Raw genomic sequence first — 27,370 nt, 5'->3', positions numbered from 1 at the left:
GACAAAAAGGAGTTCAAATGATTAAACTTCTACTCTCATTTCCTCTTTACCCAAAGGCAGACAAATAAGAGGTAGGTATTCTCTAATGGGTCTGATTCTTAGTACTTTATATTCCCCAATGCTACACAATCCTGGGGAAGGTAAACCCCCTCCTCAGGAAAGCTTCAGATTACCCAGGCTGAATACCCTTTCCAAACACCGGGGCATTCTCAGGAGCAAAGGAGCTAAAGGCAATTTACTGAATGACACTCTAGAAGAAGAAAGTCACTGTAAAGTGATGTCAGTGGTTGAAGTCCCTTTTGCTCATTAGATCAGGTCACCTAGTCATGCTTAACATAACGGAAGGGAGAACCAAAACAGCATGAAAATTCCAAATAGACACAAGCAGTTATTATATGGGCGACTTAGTTTTTCATCTAGATGTAATAATAATGAGTAACGAAGTGCTTTACTTGGCTTATCTCCTTTAATTATAACAATGACCCTATAGTAGATACTATTATCATCATCTTCATTTTACAGACAATGAAACTGAAGAATGCAGAGGTAAAGTGGCTAGTCTATAGCCACACAGACAGTAAAGTGGTGTGACATAAGTGTCCGTACTCCTAACCTCTAAATAGCAGTGCCTCTCTGAGTGCAAGCCGCCCTCAGGAAAGGCATGATGAGCTTTCGCCACAACTTAACATGAGTGTCATTACTGCATAGTCCTACCTTATTGTAGTGGATAAGATTCCATCTTTTATCCATGAGAAAATAATGTGTCGACTGGGATTCTGGGATATTAAAAAACTCCAGGCACTCCTAGAACAACAACAAATTTTAATAAATGTTTATTGAGAACATATTATGTGACAGGTAGCAAGCTGAAAAATACAAATATTATAAAAACAAGGTAACTGCTTATAAGAATTTTATATATGTGTGTGTGTATATATATATTTTATACACTTTGTATATATTATGTGTATATATATGTGTTTGTATATGTGTGCGTGTGTGTGTGTGTGTGTGTGTATATCCAAACACACACACATATGGATACACATTGGATTTGGATACATAGTTATCCAAAGAATGATATAATAAGGACTAATAATGTATTATAAACCATCTGCTCTCATAACTCTAAAAGCTGTACAATTACAATTCAGATTGAGTGATGAACTGTGGAGGTATAGTGTTACCTACTAGTCTCAATATCAGGAAGAAAGTACATTTAGTAACATTAAGAATAACACAAACTATAATGAACTGAGCATTCATTATATTCTATATTTCAAGTTCAATGTTTTCCATGTAGATAACTTGTCCAACCCGCCCAAGTATCCCAGTACTATTGAAAAAGAAACTGAGACTAGAGAGGTCCTATTGTCTGATATAGGTCATGCTGGTTGTAGTAGAGCCTGGGTTGGACTCACGCTGTTTGCCTTCCTGTTATCCTACCATTCAACGTGAGCAGGAAAATGTAGTGGTTGCTGAACTTTGCTTCCCTGGGCCTTAGAAATTCCCTGGAGATGTCTGGTTTTGGACTGAAGGAGGCTTAACAACACTTTATACTGAAATAAAACATAAAAGTTTGGCAAAACTGAATTTTTCAGAAGTCTTTTCTACTTATGTCTGGGCCTAGAGTTGTATTCTAGGAAGTCATATTACCAAAAGTTTGCACTCCAGATAAATAAACACTAGTGATTCTAGAGGGAATCACAGTATTGGTTTACTTATTACTTTACCTTAAAAACTTTTCAGGTATATGTAGCCATGGATCGCATTTCTTTTGAGGGCAATAACTTCCATAACCATTAAAAATAATTTCTTGACTCATTTGATTTATTCTAAGTTTTATGTTTTCTGTTTCTCCAATAATTTCTGTCAGTGACAAGTCAAGAATGCATATTGTTCAACTAGATGCCACAGAAAGCGTCTGTGGCAGATTCTCAGCTGACAGCTAGAGTTTGCTCTCCATGTGCAAATCCAGGGCACCTCCAGAGCTACCATACATGATGCCAGGGAGCTCTCAGGCAGGAATCCACAGCATTTTTGGGAGAGTCGGGAATACACTGCAGAGTGTCAAGGTGCTGCTGTTGTTGAAAGAGAAACTGCACATGGTTTTGCTTACTTCTCTGCACAGCTAAAATGTCAGTAAATGAGGGGGAAATTATTCAAGGAAACAGAGGAAATACACAATAGTGGAACAGATTCTAGAAGAGGTAAATAAATGCACGTGCTCGTTTGAAGATAGAAAAATGCCATTTAATTGTCAGCTGGATGATCATTGAAGTGGTCATAAACATTGTACAAATAAAAAATCATTTCTGTCAAAAGTCATCTCTACCTTTAACAGGGCTTCAAATTGAGTGTCTTCATGGACTGGTAACTGGGTTGGGATATCACACTCATTCTGTCCATGAACTACCAAGGTTTTGGTACCTAAAGAAAGTAAAAACCATAATAAATTGACTTGTACTATAGGAAAATTTGTATTTAAAGCACAAAATATTAAAATATCAGTAAGGTGATATTTTTTATAAATATGATTATTACTATTAGTGCTTACAGTGAATTGTGTATTATACTAACTGCATTCCTTTATTTGTAGTTAAATGTATATTTTCAATATATTTACTTATTATTAAATAATGACAGCTACCATTTACGAAGTTCTCAATACTTTTTCATGTGTTTTATGTGCATAATCATTTAAATTTCACAGCAACTCTATGATATGGGTATTTTTATTTTCATCTTACAAATGAGGAAACAGAGAGATTACTCTTATAAGCAAGAACTTATAAATAACTTATTCAAAGACACACATTTATTTAGTGGAAGAGTCAGAATTCAAACCTTAGGTATTGCAACAAGTAACATATCCTATATTTTAAATGAGATGATCAAGCAATATGTTAAGAATATATAAACAGACATATTAGCAAAACCAAAACAAGTACTTTTTTTGTATTCTGCTTAGCCAGTGAGAAAGTACTTATTTTACTTCACTCATTAATTATACATCTTTGTGAATAGGATGATATGTCTTGATTTTAATGAGTTGTTTTTAAGTGTATGAATGACAATATGAGTTTCTTCACTATAATAAAAATTGATCCTTTTGTTGGATCATCTAGAGAACATATATAAATATACAATGACCATTTATGGATTCCTCATCCTGAGTCAGGTATGGCAGAGAGTATTTTACATACCTAAACTCATTCATTTCTCATGATTGTGAAGAATGAATTACATCCATATTTTACACATGAGAAAAAAAAACTTGAAAAATGATGTACTTTTTCATAGCTAATACTCATTATACAGACAATAAATGGTAGTTCTATGATTTTTAACACAGGCAGCTTTGCTGCCAGAACTTTTGTTCTTTTATATAACTTTATTTCTTTATTTCAACACATGTATCATCTTATATTTTCTTAGTCACTGCATGAGGATAAAGGCTTGGCAAAATTTTTATCTTCAAGAAAGACAAAATATCAAAGTGAAAAGGAACTGTAACTAGAGTTTACATCACACTCCCTGTTCTTTTGTAATTCTCCTTCTTCCTGCTTTTCCCTTTCCCACTTTTTCACAAAGCCATCTCTCACTGAGTTCACAAAGAAATGGGGTCCATGCCATGCAAACAATATTATTCTCCTTGCAGTGCCACACATTCATTCTAAAAGGCTCTCAGTTCAGCTGGCCCTCTGCGATAGACTTAAGTAAATCTTCAACCTTGGCAGCCCTTCAAGGACTGATTCACGCGGATCTCAGTTCTGATGTCTCCCTTTTTTATCTGGCAACTGCTGACTTTTAAAGGGTCTATTATATTTCTTTGGATGGTATTGAACAAAAATTCTTTGAAGCACTCAACACCAAGGTCAGAACCCTGAAAATTTTCTCATGAATGAAAGAGATGCTTGGTCTTTAGAAAAGTTATTTATACTCTTTAAAAAAAAAAGCAGTAGTGGATTACCTGGCATTGATGCGGTCACCAGGAGCTTTACCTCACACTGCTCCTTCTTCATGGTCTGCTTCAGGTCCTTGAAGAAGAGGCCCTCTACATAACCCACCACCTCCCACAGGAAAGTCAGAGTGGCTGAGATGGCATCCATGCCCCACTCGCAGGGGGTCCGCACAAAGTACATAATTAATCCTACCTAAAAGGCAGAACAGGAAGAGTTCACAATGCCACGATAATCCTGAGCTCATATTCTCATTTCCTTGGCTTTTCTTTTCTTGATTAAATATACTTTTGTGCTTTCACATTCTCTGTTCAAATGCTTATCCAACGCTTTCAGTGGCAATAAACAGGAGAGGGCATAACTGGAAAGCTGACCAGAATAGACTTCCGCACATTTTTATGTATCGCTAAAATGGTTACTTCTTAAGAGCAAAGCAGAAGGTCATTTTTCCAGGCTTCGAGTCACTTGGTAGCTCAGGTTCTTAGAATACCTCAAATTAATCTCTGTATGATGTTTGCCCAAACACTCTTGGTAGCTTGGGTTATGTCTAAAAGTCTGAACCTAAGAACACTCTGCTTGGCTAAGTTGATGAACTTAAAAGTCTTTGTGTCCTCTCAAAAATTTTGGACAACTGTGCTGTTTTGTACATTTTTTAAGCTAACATTTAAAATGTCTCATTATAAGTTTAATTTTTGTAAATAGAAGTAGAATATGTTAAATATTCTATATGTTGAAATAAGACAACAGTAATTAGAATGTGTATTTTGTCGAATTTAGAAAGAAATGCAAATTTGATAAAATAAGTTTTTAACTACCTTATTTAATAATGAACAACAAAAAATCAGAAAAAAAAAAAACAGTAAAAGTATTCCACCCACACACTTGCCATGGCTTTTATCCATGTTTCTTGAAAAGCTTTTTGATCCTAGAAAATTTTCCAGTTACATGGAAAGAATGTGTCACTAACCTAATCTGCTTTGGTGATTCTGAAGGCTGAACACCCACCCTAAAGAGAGCCAAACCTCAACCCTAGTAGAAATCTATAAAAGGTAGGAAAAGGTGGGAAGTCTGATGGGTTTAAAGGACCTTGATCAGTCAGAAATGAGGGTTCCTTAAAATTAATACAGTACATCAGATTCTTTCTCTGTCTTACACATCTATCAATGCAGCCTGTGAAAACTGTAATGATCAGAGTGAGCCTTTCTGTGTATATCAGGAGAATGATGATTGAGATGGCAGGCTTGCTCATGAAGTGCTAGTGCATATTTGAAAGTTGAGGATTTGGAGATGTATTCCCTTAAAACTATCTGGGCAAGAGATAGGTCAGTGTTCCCAACATCCTTACCACACATATCTATAGTATTTGAAAAAAGATGTATAATAGGGTATTGGTTTAAAAATGACTCTGCTTTTACTGTTTTGCCATTCTTAGTACAAGACTCTGTCCCTAGACTACCGGAAGCATCCATGTGCTTGGGATTCAGGGGAAGATTAGAGTTTAGATAGATGCAAAACTAGAAATTTACATTCATGTAAAAAAGACTATATACATCAAGACCAAAGTGTTGTCAGTCCTTTTCTCTACCGGCTTATCAATTACCCAGCTGCACTAGGATAAAGAGGACCTATGTCTACTGTTAGGGCTCATTTACAATTGACAGGAAAGTATGGCAATAGGGAAGTGAAATGTCCACCTCCTTGTTCCAAGGTTAAAGATGGTAGAGAGCAGTGGTCCAGGAAAGCACTTCCCCTATCCAGTGACCTGGGGAATGGGCAGGAACACTGATGGGGTCCTTGCCTGTAGTCTCATGTATCTCTGACAGGAATTCACCTCAGAGCTTTGCAATACCAACCTGGATGAACATGAACTTGGCAGAGCCCACACTTAAACTGAGGGAGGCTCTGATATTTGGCTTTGATAATCTATCTTTGGTTTTTGTGTAGTGTAGACAGGACCAAAAAGTAGCAGAAAGCTTAGCTGGAGAGCTTTCTAGATAGACTTGCCACAGGTTGGTGTCGCTTGAGTAGGACACTTTAGCTAGGGGACTTCCTAAGCTGGAGCCATATGGGACTCATGAACAGAACTCAGAGGCATGTCTACAGCACCGGAAGGAGCTGAGGTGAGGTCAAGTCTCCCAGCAGCACCGCCGGGACCAAAGGAGTCTCAAGTACCACAGCAGCTATTTGGCTCCTGCCAGCCGGGCATCCAGCAACCAGCCTGATAAAGAGCACTGTCTCAGGAAGGGAGAAGCCAGATCAAACATTGAAAAAGGGCTAGAACGCTGAACAAAGGACCTTTTCTCCCCATTTGCACGTAGAATTTAAAGATGAAAGCAGCTGGAATGGAAGAAAATTTATAGAAACTAAGTATTTTTAGCCAAGAGAGACTAAAACCTATCCAAAGGTACTATTTATTATTCTTATCAGTCTGAACTTAAAACTGGATTGGACACTTATTTATATTTTTTCCCATGTCAACTAGCAGGTGGATACTCAGGAGGAAAACTAAATCAGTTACAGACAAGAGAAAGGAATTACAATTTTCTCTGCACATCGGATTGTAGCATAAGTTAAATTTATCATTCCTCTACAGATGTACATGAATAACTCTTCTATTTCACAACCCGCTAAAAGACTGATGATAGTGAGGGAGAGAGAAGCAGCTCTCTCCGCATAGAAATTCATCTCTCTGCCTGGATTAAGGTGCAATTTCAAAGAACAGGCATCATGTCAACAGTCCTAAAACTGCATATTCATTTAGGATATAGGGAGAACACAAAGAAACTGGTAAATTCTGAAGGGTTCAGGAAGGAGCTGTCAGGGTAGCTTAAAGCACAGATAGTTGCCATGGAAAAATACACTCACAAATACTTTCCATTCTAGAAGGCAACGTGTGTGTGTGTGTGTGTGTGTGTGTGTTTAAAACAATGAAATAGGAAAAGGGAAAAATGGCTAAAAATGACATATGTTTTCTCAACAGAAAACTGAAATTAAGAACTAACATAAGGAAGTTGTATAATGCCAAAGGAAGACAGAGGAAAAGGACATTTTATTGAGTACCCACCACATGTCAAGGATTGTGCTAGAAAAGAGGGGCTTCCCCCTACACACAATGGTGAATTTAGCTGACCACAATTCACCTACAGTCATAGTATCAGTGGAAATTTATTGCCAAAAAATCTCCTAAGACCTTTTCTCATGTTGCTTCTTCCTACTTGGAAATGAACACAAAGAACCCACTGGAGGCTGAAACTCACCAAATAGTTGAATAGGATGTGAGATGTCTGAGCAGGAAAATCTCCAATATTCAAGAGAAGTTTGCGTAGCATGTACATTAACTCATCCTGAAAGAACAGAATTTCTATGTCTCATTGGGTTGCCATGCTGTAGGAAATAAAATTAACTTCTTGAAAAGCAGGGAGGTGGATAATTTTTACTTTTACTCACATGCTGATTTCCATTATGTACAACATTTTAATATAGCATATGTGATATCTGTTACATAGTATTTTAACCAACTGTAACACCTTCTCCTAAGAGCTAACATATGAAATCTCGAAGTAGTCATTAGACGACTTTTTTTTTAAAACAAAAAAACCCTGCCTGTTTCTATAGGTCACAGGCAAATCACAGGAAAGCTGTATATTTAGTTAACTCTATTTGCTGTGGCTGCCAGGTGTGATGGAAATGTGAGGAGGATCTATGTTGAGAAACCATTAAACAAACTAGGCTTATTGAACTTCATAGTTCCGCTTCCTAGGTTTTGAGTGAAACAGATAAAGCTAGGCCAGGAGAGACTAAATGGAAATATAATTAATCTTACCTTTCAGAAACTAAACTTAATCTTCTAATGAACTGGACCATAACATAGAAATGAACAAATAATTCTTAATCACCAGTGTATTTAACCATTGCTTAGAAAACTACTTTTATTCATCATAATCTTACAGGGTGGTCTGATAAGTTAGATTTTTTGATTAATGAAGAGTTTCTACATATTCTAAAAATCTTCCTGCTTCCATCACAGAATACCAAGCAATCAGAATTCAATAGATGCACCCAGTACTAAGAACATTATACTGAATTTAATTTTGTTTAAAAGATCAAGAATCTTTATCTCAGGGTCACCCCTAGCGGTGTATCATACACTATGGAGACATTAGTTGATGGAGAAATTAGAAAGAAAACAGCAAAGTTTAATATTGCTCATTTTTATCACTATCTAAAGTACTTATTGGCTATGTGTCAGAGCAGTGGTTCCCCAACCTTTGTGGCACCGGGCACCAGTGATCCTATGAGAATCTAATGCCTGATGATCTGGGGTGGAGCTGAGGCAGTGATGCCAGTGCTGGGGAGCAGCTGCAAATACAGATGAAGCTTCTCTTGCTCACTCGCCACTCACCTCCTGCCATGGACGGTACTGGTCTATGGCCCAGGGGTTGGGGACCCCTGTGTCAGATGACATTGGTGTTGCATGCACAGCACAATAAAGTCATCGCTTGCTTTTAATAGTGCTCACACACAAGGCTATACAATTAAAAAAAAAAGAATAATTTACTTGTCTATTGCTGATGGTCAGTTTTTCCAAAAAATGTCGAAGAACTGTTGATGGGTCTTCAATTAGGCAATTCCATAAGACTTGTTGAGCCACAGCACTCACTTTAAAAGAGAAAGAAAATTGAACATTTGTCTTAAATGGAAATAAACCTATTAGATAAAGTATTCAAATAATTTACTAAGCTTTAACTAGTCTCTTTTTCCTTAAAAAGATTATGTGAACTCTTGAAAGGTAAATATTTGTTCTTTTTGTTGTTTCTGAACATTTTCTCCTACAACAAAAAGGGAACAAACAAGTACAGGATGGTTGTTAGGCATTAGCATTGCTTTTGTAAAGAATACATTTGAGCTATGCAATGGAATATCATTAATTAAAAAGAAGGAAATCCTGTTACTTGTGATGACATGGATGTACTTTGAGGGCATGATGCTAAGCAAAATAAGCCAGACAGAGAAAGACAAATACTGTATTATCTTACTTATATGTGAAATCAAGAAAAAACAAAACAAAACAAAACTGAAATCGGAGAACAAATTGGTGGTTGCCAGAGGCAGGGGTTGGGGTAGGGGGGAAATTAGTGAAGTACAAACTTCCACTTATAAGATAAATCCTGGAGATGTAATGTACAGCTTTGCGACTATAGTTAACACTATATTGTATATTTACAAGTTGCTAGGAGAGATCTTAAAAGTTCTTATCAAAAGAAAAAAATTGTAACTATGTGTAGTGATAGATATTAACTACCTTTATTGTGGTAATCATTTCACACTATAGATATCTATATATAGAATCAAATAATTATGTTTTACACCTAAAACTAAGTGTTATATGTCAATAATATTTCAATTAAAAAAGAATGCATTTGTGAGTCTTTGTTTTGGAAATCATCTTAATATTAGCAGTGGTATTTATTAAATTAGTCATATTTAATTATTTGTTGTATGGAGAAATTCTTAAGTAATTATTTGGTTTTTAGAAAATACACTTTGCTTTAGAATGCAGAAGGATTAGAGATGATCTTTTACTGTTCACATGAATGCTTTACATAGTATCTCCTTCAGCAAGATAAAGTACTTGAGCTAGTAATAATTAGGCTCCCACTTCTAATGATGGATGTCTTAGTAATAAATAATTATTCCTAATGTGAAAGACAGTGCTACTTCTTTGGGGAAGGTGGTCAGGCTACAATTGCCTGGAAGTGCCCAGGCTAAGAAAGCAGGTGGATAAAAGTGAATGGTTGGTAAGCATTGAATGAACCTCAGTCTAAATGGTTTATTTAGTTTAGTTTTCTAAACTAGGGGTATAGAATTTAGCCTGAATTTATCATTCAGCCTATATTTTAAATAAATACTAACTTTTTTTTTGCTTCAGAAACTAACCATCCAATTAAAATTAAGAGCGATATAATAATATTAACAAGAGATGTAAATATAGGTTTTAGTTTTTATGTACTTTTATAAATAATTAAAATAGGCGTGGGTTTTTCTTAGGTTGAAATTCGTTACAAAACTACCTTTATGATATTATTTTTATTCACATTGCTGAAGTAAGGCAGTTTCATGCTTGAAACATGAAATGTACAGAAAAAAAAACCGAAGAGGAAAATAAGACTCGTAAGTCTACCAATCACAGAAACAACTACAAACATTTTGGAGTGTGTCCTTTCATACATGTGATATATATATTTACATGTATTTTAAAATAATATTATATAGAAAATATTCTTTGGTACTCAGTTTTTTACTTAGCAATATATTGAACTCTTTCTATGTTAATATTCTAATGTGCAAAAAATCCTGTCATACAGAGGTACTATGATTAATTGCCTGTTATGGACATTTAAACTCTTTTCATATATTTGTTATTTTAAATTATGTGCAAAGTAGACTGTCCTATACAAACCTTTATAGAGTCCTCGTTATTGCCTTAGGAAACTGCTAGAAGTCAAAATCTATGTTAAAGGGTTTTCATACTTTTTAGGTTTTTGACACATTTCATAAAACTCTGTTCCAAAATGCTTGTATCTAATTTTACACTACCATCTGCAAAGTGTGAAAATATTCTTTTCTCTGAATCTTTACCAACTACAGGTAGTTTCATTTAAAATAATCTTTGAAATATTTTAGCTAAAATGAAAGATTTCATTGTTTTACATAGCAATGTTGTTTACAGATGTTATTGGCCATAGGATTGTGTCTATATCTTTTGCCCATTTTCCTATTGGAGTTTTAAAAAATAAATACTTAGTTATAGGGTTTTTAAATTTTATTATTAATATTTGCTCTCTGTTACAAATGTAACTCACCTCTGCCCCTAGTTTATCATTTTGTCTTGCAACTATTCTCTTTAGGTAGCATCTCTGGACAGGTAATCAAGTGGGAAAGATGACATTGGTGGTGTCAAGCTAATGGCTAAGATTTCTAAGGTGGCCAAAATCACTCTTTGGCTTCTATGTGGCCAAATTAATGTTGTTTTGTTCTCTGGTTATAAATAATGCTCCTGGACCCAACTAGCTATTTTAAATGCCATTTGTTAGTCATCAAAGTGGTAGGAAGAGGAGAAAGTAGTGTTAACACAGTACACTACAAACTCGTAATTATAATATGTGCATAAAACAACTCAACATGTGACCAGTAGTTAACGTCTTCAAGAACAATCTACTGTCCTACATCCGAGAAACAGCCTATGTATTTTATTTGAGTATTAATGTTTTTACAAGTAAAACTGTACCTGCTACTCCATCTTCTCGCACCTCACCATCCTCCATGAGATGAACAATGGGGAGCACTGCTGCACAGATGCATGCTGGGAACACCGCCTGTGGGGGCTGAGGCACATGGTGGTTTGGGGTGTGTTCGGTGGTGTGCTCCTCATCTGAAGAGGAAGACATAATCAGGGTGCTTTTTTCAGTATTGTAAGTCTAACATAACCATAACTTCTTAGCTCAAGGCCTACTTATTTAACGTTTTTTTGTATATAGATATCTAGTTGTCCCAGCGCCATTTGTTGAAAAGACTATTCTTTCCCCATTTAATTTTCTTGGCATTCTTTTCAAACACAAAATCAATATAAATGTAATAGTTTATTTCTGGTTGTTCAATTTTATTCCATTGATCTGTATGTCCATCCTTACATAAGACCACAGAATCTTGATCACTGCAACTTCGTAGTTAAGTTTTGAAATTGGGAAATGTGAGTCTTCTCATTTTGTTCTTCATTTCCAAGATTATTATGGCTATTCAAGGATGTTGAGAAATTTGTTGTATGGAGAAATTCTTAAGTAATGATTTGGTTTTTAGAAAATACGCTTTGCTTTAGAATGCAGATCTTTTACTGTTCACATGAATGCTTTACATAGTATAGTATCTTTGGAAACATCTTGTATCTTTACATAGCCACTGTGGAAACAGCTTGGTAGTTTTCCTCACAAAATCTGTACATAACTGTTCATAGCAGCATAATTAATTACTAATAGCAAAAAGTATAAACAATCCAAAAGTTCACTAACAGGTGAATTGATAAAATGTGGTATATCAATAAATAGAATACTATCTGGTAATAAAAAGAAATGAAGAATTGATACATGCAACAATATGTGACAATATTGAAAAAAATTATGCTGAGTCAAAGAATCCAGTCACAAAAGGCCACATAATGTATGTTTCTATTTATATGACATGTACAGACTAGGCAAATCCATAGAAATAAAAAGATTATTTCTTGCCAGGGCTTGAGGGAAGTGGTAGATAACAAATGACTAATGAGTATAAGACTCTCTTTTGGGGATGACAAAAATATTCTAAAATTAAATAGTGATGATGATTGCAACTCTATGAATATCCTAATAATCACTGCATTGTATATTTCAAAAGGGTAAATTTTGTGGTATGTAAATATCTCAATAAAGGTGTTATAAACAATATACATGTGCCTTGGGCCCTGTCTCCATAAGCTGTGATTAATTAGCAATGGTCCTTTTTGAAGTTCCCGAGGGTTGTGCAAACAAGGGTTGAGAACTATTGGTTTCTGTAAAACTTTTTAATATGACTTTAGAAATCAGTGATGAAATCTGTATAATCATAAAGCATCATTTTTGTACAACTTTTTGATGCCTTTATAAATCAGTGATGAAATTTTCCTAATCATGAAGCAGTTAGCCCCAGAAAGCTGTACATCATTAGAGAAGCATATTTTTTAAATTCTCGGGACTGAAGAGCATTACATTTCTCCCCTGAAATCAGATTTCATTACAGGAGAAGTATGAATTTTGGACTTCCTTTAGTTGTTTAATTATTCCAGCACAGCATCTTAAAGCATCCTACTCGGTCTTGGCCACACACTGGAATACCCTGAGTAGATTTTAAAAAAACTGGAGTGTGGGTCCCACCCTTAGATATTCTGATTTGGTCTTGGGTGTGGCTTGGGCATTTTTTTTAAAAGCTCCCCAGTTGATTGTAATATGTAGCCAGGGGAGAAAACTGTTAACTGGTTAGAATAATGTCTACTGAAACCTCAGCAGTATGATTACATGAAATGTAATTAAAATACAGCCAACTTATAAAGTACAATTGCTGGGTAAAATCAATGATACTTTTTTTTAGGGTTCCACTCAATCCAATATTTTTTTTAAAACTTCAAGTCATGAAGCAAGTTATTTAATGACAAGAGTGCAGTGTAATAAAGTGAGATAATATTAACTAGAAAATGTTTCAAAACACACAAGTCACATGGAATAAATAACACATTTGCAAGAATACGTACCTTCAGCACTGACAGCTGAACGCACAGACCAGACCGACCCTCGGCGGAAGGAGTAATTCCTATGGGAAGTGCTGGAGGTACAGGATGGACTGACAGACAGTCGGCGGGATGCCAGATTGGTGACTTCTTCTACTGGCAAAGAAAATGGAGAATGTAAACTTTGGTTTTATAACCAAAATGGTTATCATCACAACTATAGTTGTATCTTACATCACATGTGTATACTGCTTTTAGAGCATAAAGCTTAAGCAATTTGGAGTGTACTTAGAAAAAGAAAAAAATTACAGAAAGACAGAAAATTTCTCCGAAAGATTTCACAAAAGCAGGGTAGAGAATCAATGAATTTAGAATGATTACTAAGTCATTTTTTTGATACCAATAGATTGTCTGCACTTGTGTAGGTTGAAAGTAATTAATGGACTAACCCCATTTTTAATGGTGAAAGAATTGACTGCATCTACTTTAATAAACACTCTGAATTCAGCTGTTCCCTGAATCATTATCACTGCTTGGTCCATTCTCATATTGGTTCATTCATGGCTAACATCCTCCTCTGTAAACAGGCCAACTATAATCATTTAGAAAAAAAAAGTTTCTCTCTTTGGACAGTGTCAGGAGGTGAGAGGGAGATAGAGGGAACATATCATCTCATTTCACATAAAACTATCTATGTTTATTTCAAAGCATGTCCTTTTCCATTCTTGTGACTCAGCCTCCCAAGAAGTCCCGTGTATAGAGGGCACCTTCTTCTTCTGGCTCTGAGTTGGGTGTGCAGGTGGGCTCATAACAAGCCTCCTGGGTGATGGGGATGGCGGTGATGAGGCTGGCTTCTCGACCAAGACGTTTCTTCTCTTCCTCCTGTTGCAAGTTCTTTAAAATATGTTCTGCCCTTTGATGGGAGCGGGACACAGCCCGGGCTGAAAAGGATTTCTATAGAGACATAAAGGCAAGTTTATTTAACAGCAACTCTTCTGCAAGACATAAATCGTGTTCCAATGAATTACACAAATATGGTAGTTTGTCCTCAGGAAATGATAGGGCATCCACGATCTAGTATCATGGAAATTTATTTGTTTCTTCTACCAGGATTTCAGATTATGTACAACTAAGTGATTCTTTTTCATTTAATCAGAATAATCTTTCAAGAACATCTGTAATTTCTGGCAAGAACCTTATTTCACCAAAGGGAGATGTCAATGATCTCCTCTTTAAACATTAAAATCAAATAAAAAATGTAATACTCTATTCATTTCCAAAATTTTTTGAACTGGCTTTACATGAAGGACATTTATTTCATAAGATTAATAAAAGAGAAAGTTAGGACTTTCTCTTAGTTAGATCTATCTCTCATAAAAACCAATTTGTTATGTAATTTATTTCACTTTTGTATCTCAAGTAACTACCACACCGTAAATACTTAATATTTGTAGATAAATACAATGGCACAGTGTAAATACTTAACAACGTTTGTAGAAACAAAGTTACTAAATGGAAACTATGAGAGAGAATAGTGTTACTAAGGTTGAATGTAAAATTTGACCGTTTACCAGCAGTAAAGGCATAAGGAGGAAGAATAAAGGAGAGATGAGTCACTATGCAAAATGGCTATTCTATTTCTCCTTTATCCATGATGATTATGCTGAGACAAGTTCCAATAGCTTTGGGGACAAAGTCAGTGGTCTCAGAGCAGGGAAACGATCACTGTAGTTCTTTGTTACCAATTTGAAGCAATGTCTATGCACAATAGCAATACCATATCTCTTTAATAGCTAGTAGTAATATACAGGGTTTTATAGACAGACAAGGGGTGTTGGTCACTCTTCTAAAGGGCTGCATTTATGGAATCCCCTTTAATGAATAAGACTAAAGGTTTTTAGTCTTTTAACACAAGACTAAAATTTTCCTATGATGAATGGCACAACATCAATTAAGGGCATTTGATGGGCCAAACAGCAATTCATTTTCAAAGTCAGGGGTTAAGACAGTTTATTATAATAAGGTAAGCTAACAGTTATGGAATGAGAGAAAAATAACTGGATATAGAATTAGGGGACTTGGTTTGAAATTCATTGTGAACTTGGGATAGAGAGTGTGCTTGGGTCAAATGAATCCATCACCTGTATGAGAGAAAAATCAAAGATCATTACACCAGTGGTTCAAATGCTGGAATTACTGCACATATGGGGGAAGAACCAGGTATGCCTTTCTCTTTGAAACAAAACCCATCAGATACAAAGGTATCGTATGCAGTAGAATTAAAATAAAAAATTTTGATGGTAAAGAGTTTAAACAAACAGTTTTTCTCCAAAGAAAACTACACTGTCTAGAAAACGTATATTTGATATGCAACATGTTCAATCAACATATTCAATTAACTTTCTAAAGAAGTATGAATAAAAACACCAATAACTTTGTTTTTTGCCATTCAAAGTGGTATTAAAAAATAACTCTAGTTAATGTGAATAAAGAAGACACTTTCCTATTTTATTTTTATAAGGGTAAAATGGTACAACATTCCTGGGGCTATTTTATGAGATAGAGCAAAAATCTTTAATAGTTATGTACCAATTGCCCTAAATCCCATGTAAATTTAATTGAAGAAATAATCATAGATTTCCCAAATTTTCTACATTACTCTTGCAATATAGAAAAAATGCTATTTGACAGGTGAAAAAAGCATATTTTTAGGATTCATTTTTTTCAAAAGGCACCTACATATTCTTGGTTCTTGCCTATAAATAGACTGCATTCTAAACTTAACTGTTTATGCATTATATTACATATAGCAGTGCTACATTAGGGTAGCTATGACCTGAGGTCTCAGAGTGATGTTTGTGATAATGATACTGATGATCAACAAGATGAAGAACAGACCAAGGTCCAAACAAGAAACAAGAACTGCCAGTTCTTCTTATTTGTCCAGGGTCAATATCAATAACTTTTAGATAGCTTATGTATTATAGGTTAAATAAATATGTTTATTTTATAATAAATGGAAGCAAAAGTGTTACCTTTGACCAAGAAATCAATGCCTAATACTTTTAATAGCTTCATTAGGTGGCTATTTCTTTAATTATAAAACAAAACTGTGCTGGTTTGGAGGTCTGCAAATGCTCACTACCAGATGTTAGTTCCTTCTATTGTATTCACAAGAACAAAAACCTTTTGTGGGTGATTTTCTGTGTTGTTATTGCATTTTTATGACAAATATAAACAAATCATCTTACATATTCATTGTTCCTCATTCTTATATGTACACTATGGAGCATCAAGATGTGGGAAAGAAAATGCCTGTTACTCACAGACTGGTCTTCATTAATGGGGTCCTGGACACTCCCGCTGCACTGAGGGACCCATGGGGGGTCAAACATTGGGACAGATGGCATTCCAAGCACTGGTGAGGGCAGGGTGAAGTTTATGCTGGGAGGCGGGATCTGTTAGTTGATATCAGAAGAATTAGTTGAGTAAGATGGAGAATAAGCTTGAATGAGTCTTAATTATGACATAATTTTAGGGCACACAGGATGTTACAGAATTTAGGATGAACCTCTCTGGGCCTCAGTGTATTTATTAATAAAATAAAGAATTTCAACTACATGATCTCTATTTGTGTTAATCATCACATCCTCCAAAATACATCTATCTGTTATATACATACAGCAAAATGTTTAGATGTTTATACCCCAAACATTATGTACTTACCTCAGGGGATGGGAGAAACATTCAGACTTTACAGATAATTGATTTTCTCACTCTACATTCTTCTATATTTTAATTTTTTAATAACGAGAATTCATTCATATATGCTAGTTTTACTTATATACTCAGAGAGAGAAAAAAAGAAGCATCTCTTGGGCCATACACTGCAGATTTGTGGTAAAAGCATTTCAACAAGCCTTAGGTTGGATTTGCTAATCTAATTCCTATGTGGGAAGTACCCCTCACCTTAAAAATCTGCTGTGCTCCCTCCTCCATCCGGGGCCAGACCTGATAGCGAAACCGCCAGAGCGTGTGGAACTTGAGGACAGCGTTCAGCCTCTGCACAGTCTCTGGATGGTGGAACTCGGACATTAGCATGTCGGACACGGCCTCAGGGACTTTCACCGCACACAGCAGGAACATGGCAGCTAGAGACAGTCAACAGTTCATCAGCTACCCATCTTTTAATTTTGCTTGATTTCTGAGGATGGAGAGAAGGGGAATTTGCTCCTATTTCTTGAAAATGCCTCATGAGCTAATAGAGCCAGGCCACTAGCATCAGCAAAAGCAAACGTGTCTCAGCAGTGGAAACCAAACATCAGCCTTTGTGAAATCCACAATCTTCCAATATCTGGTAAAAGGGCAGGGACAGCATGATATTTCAGTAGAATAGCTTATTGTATGCAAAGCTTCCTTTGGTTTATAGTGAAAAGTAAATGCCAGAGGAAACAAATAAAAAAAGGAAATTAGATAGTGAAATGCCTAGAGTCATCTCATAGTAATCCTGGGACAATACATAAAAATATCAATGAAAAACTACCTCAGTTGCATTAATGATAATAACAATAATATCCACATTGTAGACTCTATTAGAAACTTTTAACCTTCCTAGAAATAGAAGAGATTGAGAAGCTAAAAAAGATTTCATAAATCATAGTACCATTTTTTTTTTAATTTCCAGAAAATATAAATGTCACTATAGAAAAGTTGGGGCCATAAATTATAAAGCTAATGAATAATGAGATATATATATATAAATTCTCTATAGCATAGATGGAGGAGCCTGTGGAAATTATAAAAACATAATTTAAAATCTCTCTTGTACTTTTCCCCAAAGTCTCAATACGTCATTTAAGTTATCTTAGCTTTTGTGCCATGAGCCTTCAGAATTTATTTGAACATTTCTTTTTCTGGACTGGGTCCAGAAACCAGCCTGAGTCAGATTGGATCAGTCTTAAAAACCAGGCTGGTCCAACTTAATCTGGACTGGGTCTAGTGTGAGGCCTTAGGTGAATAAAATTTTGTTTTAAGGTTGAACAAGCGTGTTAACCTTATCAAAGATAATCTTAAATTTCAGTGGTCACAGCGGAGAAGTTTTAACTATCCTAGATAAGCTTATCCATTTATGAGGTACCCTAGAGAAAAAGTGATCTCAGCAGGCACTCATTATAAAACACAAAGGAAAAATAATTTTCCCTCCTCGACAGTTACTGGTGACTAGGACAATACCTGCTGAGACACCCCATTCACTCCAGAGCCTACTGATGGCACCCTGGGAAGATTGGCAGAAGCTGGCAAAAGGTATGAATTTTTATAAAAGTCAGCTTTCCCAGATCTCTATCTATGGTGCCTGGTTGAGACAGGAAGGTAAAAATTCTTGCTGTCCCTTCCTTTATAAATTCAGATTGGCAGGAAGAAAAAAAAAACGTTGGGTATTGATTCTTTCTCTCTCGGGAATAGCTACTGCCTTCATGTTTATCTTGTTTTGTGTCCTGAGAATTTGGCTTGGCAATCATCAGGTTGGGGCCCCCCAAAATATGGTCAGATAGAAATGTGGAAAGATTTACTGAAATGTTTCAAAGAAATACAGCTCTAAATCTAGAATGTAGAAATCTTTTTATTTCTATCTTAGTTCAAGATCTTCTTCCTGATGTAAAGAAGCAAATCAAGGATAATATGGTTAGATGGCTGGGTCTTTATTATCAGGTTGCAACGCGGTTCTTTGAGGAATTAAAAACTGTGCTTGTCTAACAAATCAAGTCTTTACAACAACAGAAATGAAGCTCTAGAAACAATTTAAAGCCCACCTATCCTTTTTACCAATTTCAAAAACTATTCATTTAAAAACGTTTGCAGATATTGTAAAAAAAATATGGATTTAGAAAGCAGAAGCCCTTCTTGGATAAACTTGCATCCCTTCTCTGTGCCTTTGAGATGTACATATTCTACCTGTCTTCTCTAGGAACAGAGAGCCGTTCTTGAAATACAAACTTCAGAGAGTTTATCCTTATGGCGGGGAGGGGAGAAGAAGCTATTTAAAAAACCAGGTAAATGAAAAATCTTAAGTATTTTTACACAAATATTAGTAAAAGCTTTAGCCATCTGAGCAGGTAAACTTAACTTATTCTATCTACTAGAAACACAATTTCGGTCCAACTGTTCTTTCATAAACTAGTCAGTTTTTCATTACTGTACCTGTTTCATGGATAAAATTTTAAAATGAAAACTATAAGATCTCTGTATCTGTCTATATGGTTATGTATGTCTATGTGTTTATGTTGTAAAGTGTGATATTTTTCTACTTATGAGTGGTATTGCCAAAATTAATTTGTAAAAAGCTCTATCAGAATTGAATATAATACTTTTATTCTACCTAGGTTTACTAAAAGTCAAATAAGATGATGTTATCTCCTATAGAATTGTTAGCAAGAAAGATGATGGTTAGCTCTTTAATGTCTCGTGAAATTTTCATGAGTAATCTAAAAAACAAGTAATTAAATAGATGTAAGTAAAAGTTAAAAATAAACTTTCAATAATAATTATGCTTTATGATGTCTACTTCAAAATAGCTTCCAAAATATTTTTGGTAATTTGAAAACAAAGTTACATTGAGATAAATTAAATGATGAATATTCACTGAATACCTAAATCTTTACCAAAAAAGATAAAATATTAAAACATTAATTACTGAGCATAGATTTATCCACTTTTGGCTTCTTTTTACAGAGGAACTAAAGATATTTGGGTCTATTAATAAATATGCTTTGTGCCACACTGAAAATTTTACTATGAGGAAAAATATAATTCTAGAAATTGTGAAATGTATTTATAAATTTGTCAATCCACACAACGCTGGCCTAACAACGGTTCACAATGTTTACTTCTTAGTTTTCACTAGGAATAAAGGCTTTGAAAGGGTTAAGAATTCTAATCTATATATGTAATTAAAACTACTTGGATATAGTAAAGATGAAAAGAAACAATTGTGCAAAGAAAGTAAAATAACTAGTTATTCTAGAAGGAAAAAGAAAAAAAAAAAAAGGACAAAACCTGAATGGATATTTTAAAAGCTGTAGAGGTGTGTGGAAAAGGAACCTTGGAAAAAGAATTTTACGTGTGGTCAAGATGACTGAACTTGCAGTGCATGTATTTAACATTTTAAAGAATGAGTTTGATGTCTAATCTCGGAAGCTAAGCAGGGTCGGGCCTGGTTACTACTTGGATGGGAGACCACCTAGGAAGACCAGGTGCTGTAGGTGTAAAAAATAAAAAAATAAGGGATTGTAAGCTGACAAGGTCCTTGCAATCTGTGAGGTCAACCAAGGGTTGTCTCATCTAATAAAAAATAAAAATGAAAATAAAGAATGAGTTTGAATATCAAAAGTATATCAAAAGTAAAAAATTAGAATTTGTTTTTTTCTCTGTGAAAAGGACAAAGTTTTCTGGGACTACTGGTCTGCTGTTGATTGGTAGTGCTTTTTTTTTTTTTTTTACTTTTCGAGTAATCAATCTACCTGGAAAGCAAAGATTTTGTGTCTTACCAAAATAATATACTGTGCTTCTTGTTGTCTTCTTCAGGCCTTTGATTACTTAAGAAAGCCCAGTCTTATCAATACTAAAAGAGCTAAGTTTTGTTCATAGCTATTAACCTTTTGTATTTGCCTTTAAAATCTTCTATTGTCATTTTAGTTAAATAGATAATTAAGCATATTTCATAATGGTTCAAGATCCTATTTAGTCAAATGTTCTTTTTTTTTTTTTTGACATTTTGACAACTTCTCAAAATCAAATTCTAAATGGAGTCTTTTTGACCTCAAAGTAACTTTAGATTTCCCTGAAAGCCCCTAAAAAAATCTCAAAGAATTTGTCTCCCACCTTGTAAAAGAGAGATGTTAAACTAATCAAGCTTATTTGGTATGCTAAATTATGTAGGAAGTATTGTCAATAAGAAGTGATGATAAACCTTCTTAAGTTATATGTGTAGGAATATGTTACTAATATAGGTATTCTAGAAACTCAAGTTTCTAGAAATTCGCCAATGCTTTTACTGTCCAATTATTATCCTAAATTATTATATGCCACAGAAGTAAATACATTTCCTTATCAAATGAACTCTCATCAGATCTTTAATCATGACTATTTTCTCAAGTCTTTTTGTCATTTATAGACAGTTATTGCTTTTTTCTGATGCTTTTGCAAAGATGCTTCATCTTCAGAGAGATTCATGAAAAGGACTCAGACAAGTGCTCTAGAATACAGGCTTCTGATAACTTTAAGATCATAACACTTAACTGAGTAAGAAGTTCCAGAACTAATGGAATAACTAGGTTCAAGTAGAACAAGAATTAATAACATGGGATTGAATGAACTGATGAATGATTATATATTTTTTACAACTTTTCTTTGAAACATTGCTGGTTCCTTAATGTTTTATTCTTCCAGATTTTCTCTTTTCTCTTGAACTATCTATGGTTTACAGTATAATTCTTAAAATCATATCTCTGTAAGCAGAATTGAAACATTCACTTTTTCTCCCTATCTGATCCTTCCAGAATTCAGAAAGTTATTGAATATTCTTATTTTTATGGCAAAAGAATTATTAGCAAAAGTTCAATAAGCGTCTGTTCTCCTTAGAACAGAACACAATGGGAACACTAGTTATATTACTAAGGCTTTGACCGGAGTGTCATATTTGAAAGTATGCTTAAAATCAGAAATGACCAGACGGTTTTAAAGAACTAAGGTTAACCTTATGGAAGCAATAAAAGCTTCTTGGAAAAACTGGCCCAGTACCTTGCTTATGGGGTTCCCTGCAGCCTTACTAGGTGAGTAAGGAAAGTCACTTCCTGGCAGGCCCAGGATACTCAAGATATCATGGGGATTATAAAAAGATAGGAACTTACCCAAATATATAGGTATTCCAGGCAAGTCTGATGGTGTTTTTGACTTGGCTTCTTAGCCTAAAGAGGCTTTTAAAAATCCAGTCTAAGATTCTTTATGAAAAGTTCCAGCAAAGCAGAGTTAAAGAGAATCTATGTGGTCAATCACTATTCTTATTGCACTTATATAAATAATCAGGCCAACTTTAATGACACTAGACTTATTTTGCAAACAAATTCATCTCTGTGATTATCTCTGATAGACATATGGGTGGTTGCAGAGAAAAAAAAAATTGTTTCAGGAGAAAAATTGTAATACAACTTTGTGGATATCGAATTCAAGTCCCGGTCATTGTCGTTGAGGTTTTGTTATATTTCTGTACACCAAATTGAATCCTGAATTCTCCTAGTTTCCTCAAGTATCTGGTTACAACTCTCCAAACTAACATTTCCAATTTTTTTTCCCCACCATTCTGATTTGAAATCACTAAGAACAAAGACTGGTGTCCTTGAATCTCTTTGAAAGGGATCAATCATATCGGGTTCTCCTTACTACCCAGCTGGCAGCCAAACTTCAGGGACTTGAACCTTGGGTCCTCATTTCCCAATTAACAAGGGCTCCTCCAAATGCTTAGAGCTGCACACCGACTGGAGATCTAAAATTAAAGCTGACTGGAAAGGGTCCTCCTTAGAAGCAGACAGCATCTCACACCTCTTCTAAAATCACAGATCAAGACCTTCATCCTTCTGCACGAATATGCAATCTGTACCCCTTTTGCCTTTTTGCTAATTGTTTTTCTCTCTGTGAATGCATGGCAAGAAAGGGCTCCTTAACTCTGGCAACTATTGCTGGATCTATTGCTAAGGCCACAGCCACACAGCAAAAGGGACTAAATTTTTTCGCTCAGGTGATTTTAGGTAATAATTGCTTAAGATTACTGATTGACCGAACAAGGAGGAGTTTATGCAATAGCAAATACCCCATGCTGCAGCTGGATCAACACCTTTGGTATTGTAGCAAATACAAGAAATTAACAAACAAGCCACTTGGCTAAAACAGGGTGTTTTCCCTTCAAGTATATTCTTTGATTTATTTGATACTAATTGGTTTGTTTTGTGGGGCGGAGGGCGGGTGGGTGCCTGGCTAAAAAGTATACTTCAGTCTTTTAGTATTATCTTCCTAATAGGTATCATTGTAGTCGCCCTGGTGTGTTATGTTCTCTTAAAGATCTTAAATGCATGCTCACAGCCATTGGCTGCTCATCAGATGATCTCATTGTGCTTAGAGAAACAGAAACCAGATGACCAATGAGATGAATAGTAAAAATAATGCTTCCCTGGAGCTGACAACGTAACCAATGAGTTTCACAATGAGGCTAATATCAAAAGCGGGGAATTGTTAAGTTAGTTAAACAAGAAGGTCATTAGACTGATGTGGCTCTAATGCTGTGGGAGCCTATGCAAGCCAAGAAAAACGTAGGTGTGGAAATGCCTCTCAGGGTTATAAAATCAACACTCTGAGAACAAAATCACAATCAGCCAACCAGGTTTTACACTACAGCTAATCAATTACTGTCTTTCTTTGCTTCTATCTTTTCTCCATAAAAGTCTTTCCCTGAGCTCCTCCTGTTGGTAGGGTGCTCCTCATAACTTCTGGTGTGGTGCTGCCCAGTTTGAATTGATTTTTGCTCAAATAAACTCTTCAAATTAAAAAAAGAGGTCTCTTATAAATGAAAAATGAGAAGTGCAAATGATATGTCCTATTTGTGTGAAAAAGGAAACATGTAATATATACACATGTACTTACATACATATGTATGCCTAGTGCACCCTAGAAAGATCCTGAGAAACTAAAAAATTGTATACTCTGGGAGAAAGTACTGAAATTCATGGAAAAGAGGGTGATATTTTTTAACTTCATATACTTTTGTGTTATTTAAATTTTTATTATGCTCATCTTACAATGAAAATAACCAAGGAATATGTACAAAAAGTGGAAAAACGGTGAAGCACTCACATTTTGCACCTACCATTTATTTACTAGCTATGTGGCTTTGGACAGGTCACTTAAATTTTGACAAATTTGTTTTGATATTATATATATATTTATATGCGTGTGTGTGTGTGTGTGTGGTGTGTGTGTGTGTGTGTGTGTATATTTTTTAAATGCCTACAGCACCTGGTATTCCAAGGTGGTCTCCCAGCCAAGTACTAACCAGGCCTGACCCTACTTAGCTTCTGTTTTAATATTATAATTTGGGCATAGAACATTACTTGCATAAGATTTAATAAAGTAATGGTGGTGGTTCATGATTAATCTGGGAAATCACAACAGACAAAAAGAATTTTATCTTTCGTGAAATACAGTGAAAATGTAGGTTCCGGGGAAAATTATTCTCTATAATTTGGTAACACCTTGGGAGAGACCCACTGCTCTCATGCAAACTACACAGTGAAAACGAGTGCACACAGAACCTAGGCCTGCCTCCCCATAGTGCGCAGCTCTGTTTAGAGTTCTAGCAATGTCTGAGCTAGGAGTGAATATGGAATGAATGTATCTCTCTCTTTTTTAAACACTGGGAAGGGTGGCAACAGGACCAAGGTCCCAGGAAGTCTTTCTTTACCTGCCGCTCCTGCCATGTGCTCATCCATGCTGAGCAGGAGCTCCCAGGCAGCTGGCTGGATATCTCCATACATCTCCTCTGTCAGAATTGGTGCTGCCTTGATTAGCAGAGATAAGGGAGCGGGCGACAGGCTCATCACCTGGGAAGGATGGAAATCGTGGCTTAACATCCTTGAAGACACTGAGTGCTGTACTCCTCTTGAAACTTAAGTGCCACTTCTCCTCTCTCTACTTTCCTTAATATACTTTCTAAAATGAAACCTATTTATTGGCATGGTGTATAAGCTTTATACCTTAATAGTCGATGCATAACTAGAAAATAATTACACTAATTTTATCATGCTTTCACCATAAAAACTACTTTGCAAACACTCAAGGAATATATTATAGAATAAGTGCAGTTCTATGAGAAAAGAAAGACCTCAGCTAATATATCTTTTTGCTAAAAGTCCCAATGGACTTTCAAAGCATCCTATTTTCCTGTCTATTAGGATTTGATTTCTACTGAAAACTATGAGCAGCCTCTAATTTATAAAGGAGATCTATTCATAAAGTTAGTTTTCTAAACCAGTGTAAATTTGGATGGCATTTTCCCTTTGAAACAATATTATACATTATGGTTAATATCCCAGATTAGACCACAAAATCCTACTTAATCCATTATTTCAGATAACTTAGACAATCAATGTAGGTTCTGGGTAAGTCTAGGTCTTTAACTGTCATTTTAAATACTTTCCAAAAAAGTATAGAAAGTGTTGCTGTTTTTTTCCCCTGGGGCAATGTATTATGATTAAGAGTTTAGGTTGTAATAGCAATATAACAACGTGTCAAGCACTGGATAAGTAGGTAAATGTACTATTTTACTTAATTCATACAATAATCCTTTGAGACGGGTCTCAAAGTGTTATAATCCCCGTCCTATAAGTAAGGCAATTAAGACTGATAGAAAGGAGGTGATTTGCCCAAGATCCTGGTGCCAGGGCAGCAAATGTGGGATTTGAATTCAGACTGTTTCACTCCAAGACCCATGCGCACTACCACAGCACACTGGAGGAGGGAGGAGAGTGGGACGAGGCAGAGTTCCAGCCAAGCTCCCCAAATCTTGTCTTGATGGAAGTTGGTTGTCTAGCAAGGAGGGACTTGTTTTCCTTGTACACTTGGTGGCACTCTTGCTCACCAATTAAAGAGGCCAATATGCCAATACTGTGCCAATGGGCAATGTATGTCCCAAACATCAGCAAACAGGAATTCTGGAGTCCCCTCCCGGTTACTGCTCCGTGAATGTTTCTGATCCCAATGTCAATACCTGCAGTCTGATGTATTTCAGCATTCCAGAGTCCTTTTTCCCTTCCAGGTTGGCATCTGAAACTCTCTTTTTCAGAGAAGGTGTCCTCAGGCATGACTTATCTGAGCACTGAAAAGAACATGAGACACATGACAAAGAGTGTTGTGCTCTCTCCAAAACCAACAGTGCTGTTTTCTCCTCAAATATCCAAATAACCATCTTTGTCTAATGGGAGGGATGATTTAAGGCTTTTCATGGTCCTACACTTTCTGAAAGTTAAAAGCAGTAAATTTTGTAATAAAAAAAGAGCTTAGAGATATTTAGCAACAAATTCTACTTTTACCACTGAGGAAACTGGGATCCTGAGAGGTAGAGTAACTTGACTATGTTGCAAAGCTGGTTATTAGCAGAATAAGAAAAGGACAAGGACCTCCTGACTTCCATTTCAGAGCTCTTATATTCCACTAAGATGGTGAAAGCACAAATCTTTTAAAATATTGTCAGTTAAAATTTACTCTATCCAATGGTCTGTTTATAGGATTGGATGTTACAAGTTGACCATTTGGTAATTGGAGAATGAAAATATTTCAAAGAGGATTACTAGGACGTAAAGAGAAAAGATGCATGTAGGAAGTATGAATTCATAGCATCCATCTTTTGTACCTGAGACACACAGGTAAACTGGCTTAAGAAAGCACACTCATCTATAGGAGGCGGCAGTTCTTCTTTCAAACTAGCCTCTCAAGCAGGGTCCAGAATAGGCCTGACTCATCTATGCAAGCACAAAGGAGAGAATGTCCTCCCCCTGACTCCCTACATACCAAGGAATGGAATAAACAGAGCATCTGGGAAACTGATCGGTCCTAATGATGACAGGCCCTTGTTTATTTTTTCTGAGTCCTGATTCCTATTTTTGCACCAGAGGCCGTGCAAAGAGGGAATACATCCCTTTGCACAGAATAAATGCTCATTTGTTTTTCCAGTGCCATTATCAATGAAACGCTTTCTCCCCCAATGCCAAGGGACAAAAATGAACTCCTTAAGAATTTTGAACAGAGCTTCACAGTATTGTAGATGGAGAGAGATTTTGAAAGAAAAAGCAAATCTAAAAGTACATGCATGTTCCAAGAAAGTCTTTCAAAACTCTGACAAAAAGACCCAAGACAATGGATCTATTATGTGACTGGTATGGAATGAACTTTTTAAATGAATCTACTTGGAAACAAATGAATCAGAGTTCTTTCTATGTTTTCTAAAGATAAAAACGTGGAGGCATATACTTGGGAACACATATTATTTGGGAACAGAAGTCCTGTTTTTTTT

General features: G+C 35.6%; 1 protein-coding gene across 3 annotated transcripts in view; it reads right to left on the bottom strand.

Moving 5' to 3' along the window:
• The window catches only part of UNC80 (unc-80 subunit of NALCN channel complex), a 185,841-nt gene that overhangs the window by 45,803 nt on the left and 112,668 nt on the right, over positions 1-27,370 (bottom strand). For all 3 annotated transcript variants that reach the window (XM_039844657.1, XM_039844658.1, XM_039844660.1), the window contains 12 exons: positions 26,069-26,176; positions 24,764-24,902; positions 17,227-17,408; positions 16,584-16,715; positions 14,025-14,211; positions 13,282-13,413; positions 11,251-11,394; positions 8,521-8,621; positions 7,220-7,306; positions 3,974-4,157; positions 2,336-2,430; positions 715-804 (listed from right to left, as the gene is read on the bottom strand). In XM_039844657.1, coding sequence (XP_039700591.1) covers positions 715-804; positions 2,336-2,430; positions 3,974-4,157; positions 7,220-7,306; positions 8,521-8,621; positions 11,251-11,394; positions 13,282-13,413; positions 14,025-14,211; positions 16,584-16,715; positions 17,227-17,408; positions 24,764-24,902; positions 26,069-26,176 — 1,581 coding nt within the window. The remainder of the gene's footprint in view (positions 1-714; positions 805-2,335; positions 2,431-3,973; positions 4,158-7,219; positions 7,307-8,520; positions 8,622-11,250; positions 11,395-13,281; positions 13,414-14,024; positions 14,212-16,583; positions 16,716-17,226; positions 17,409-24,763; positions 24,903-26,068; positions 26,177-27,370) is intronic.

This window comes from Pteropus medius, unplaced genomic scaffold (genome assembly GCF_902729225.1).
Source record: "Pteropus medius unplaced genomic scaffold, Ma_sr-lr_union100, whole genome shotgun sequence".
Classification (NCBI taxonomy): domain Eukaryota; kingdom Metazoa; phylum Chordata; class Mammalia; order Chiroptera; family Pteropodidae; genus Pteropus; species Pteropus medius.
This window is presented reverse-complemented; position numbering and strand designations above follow the sequence as displayed.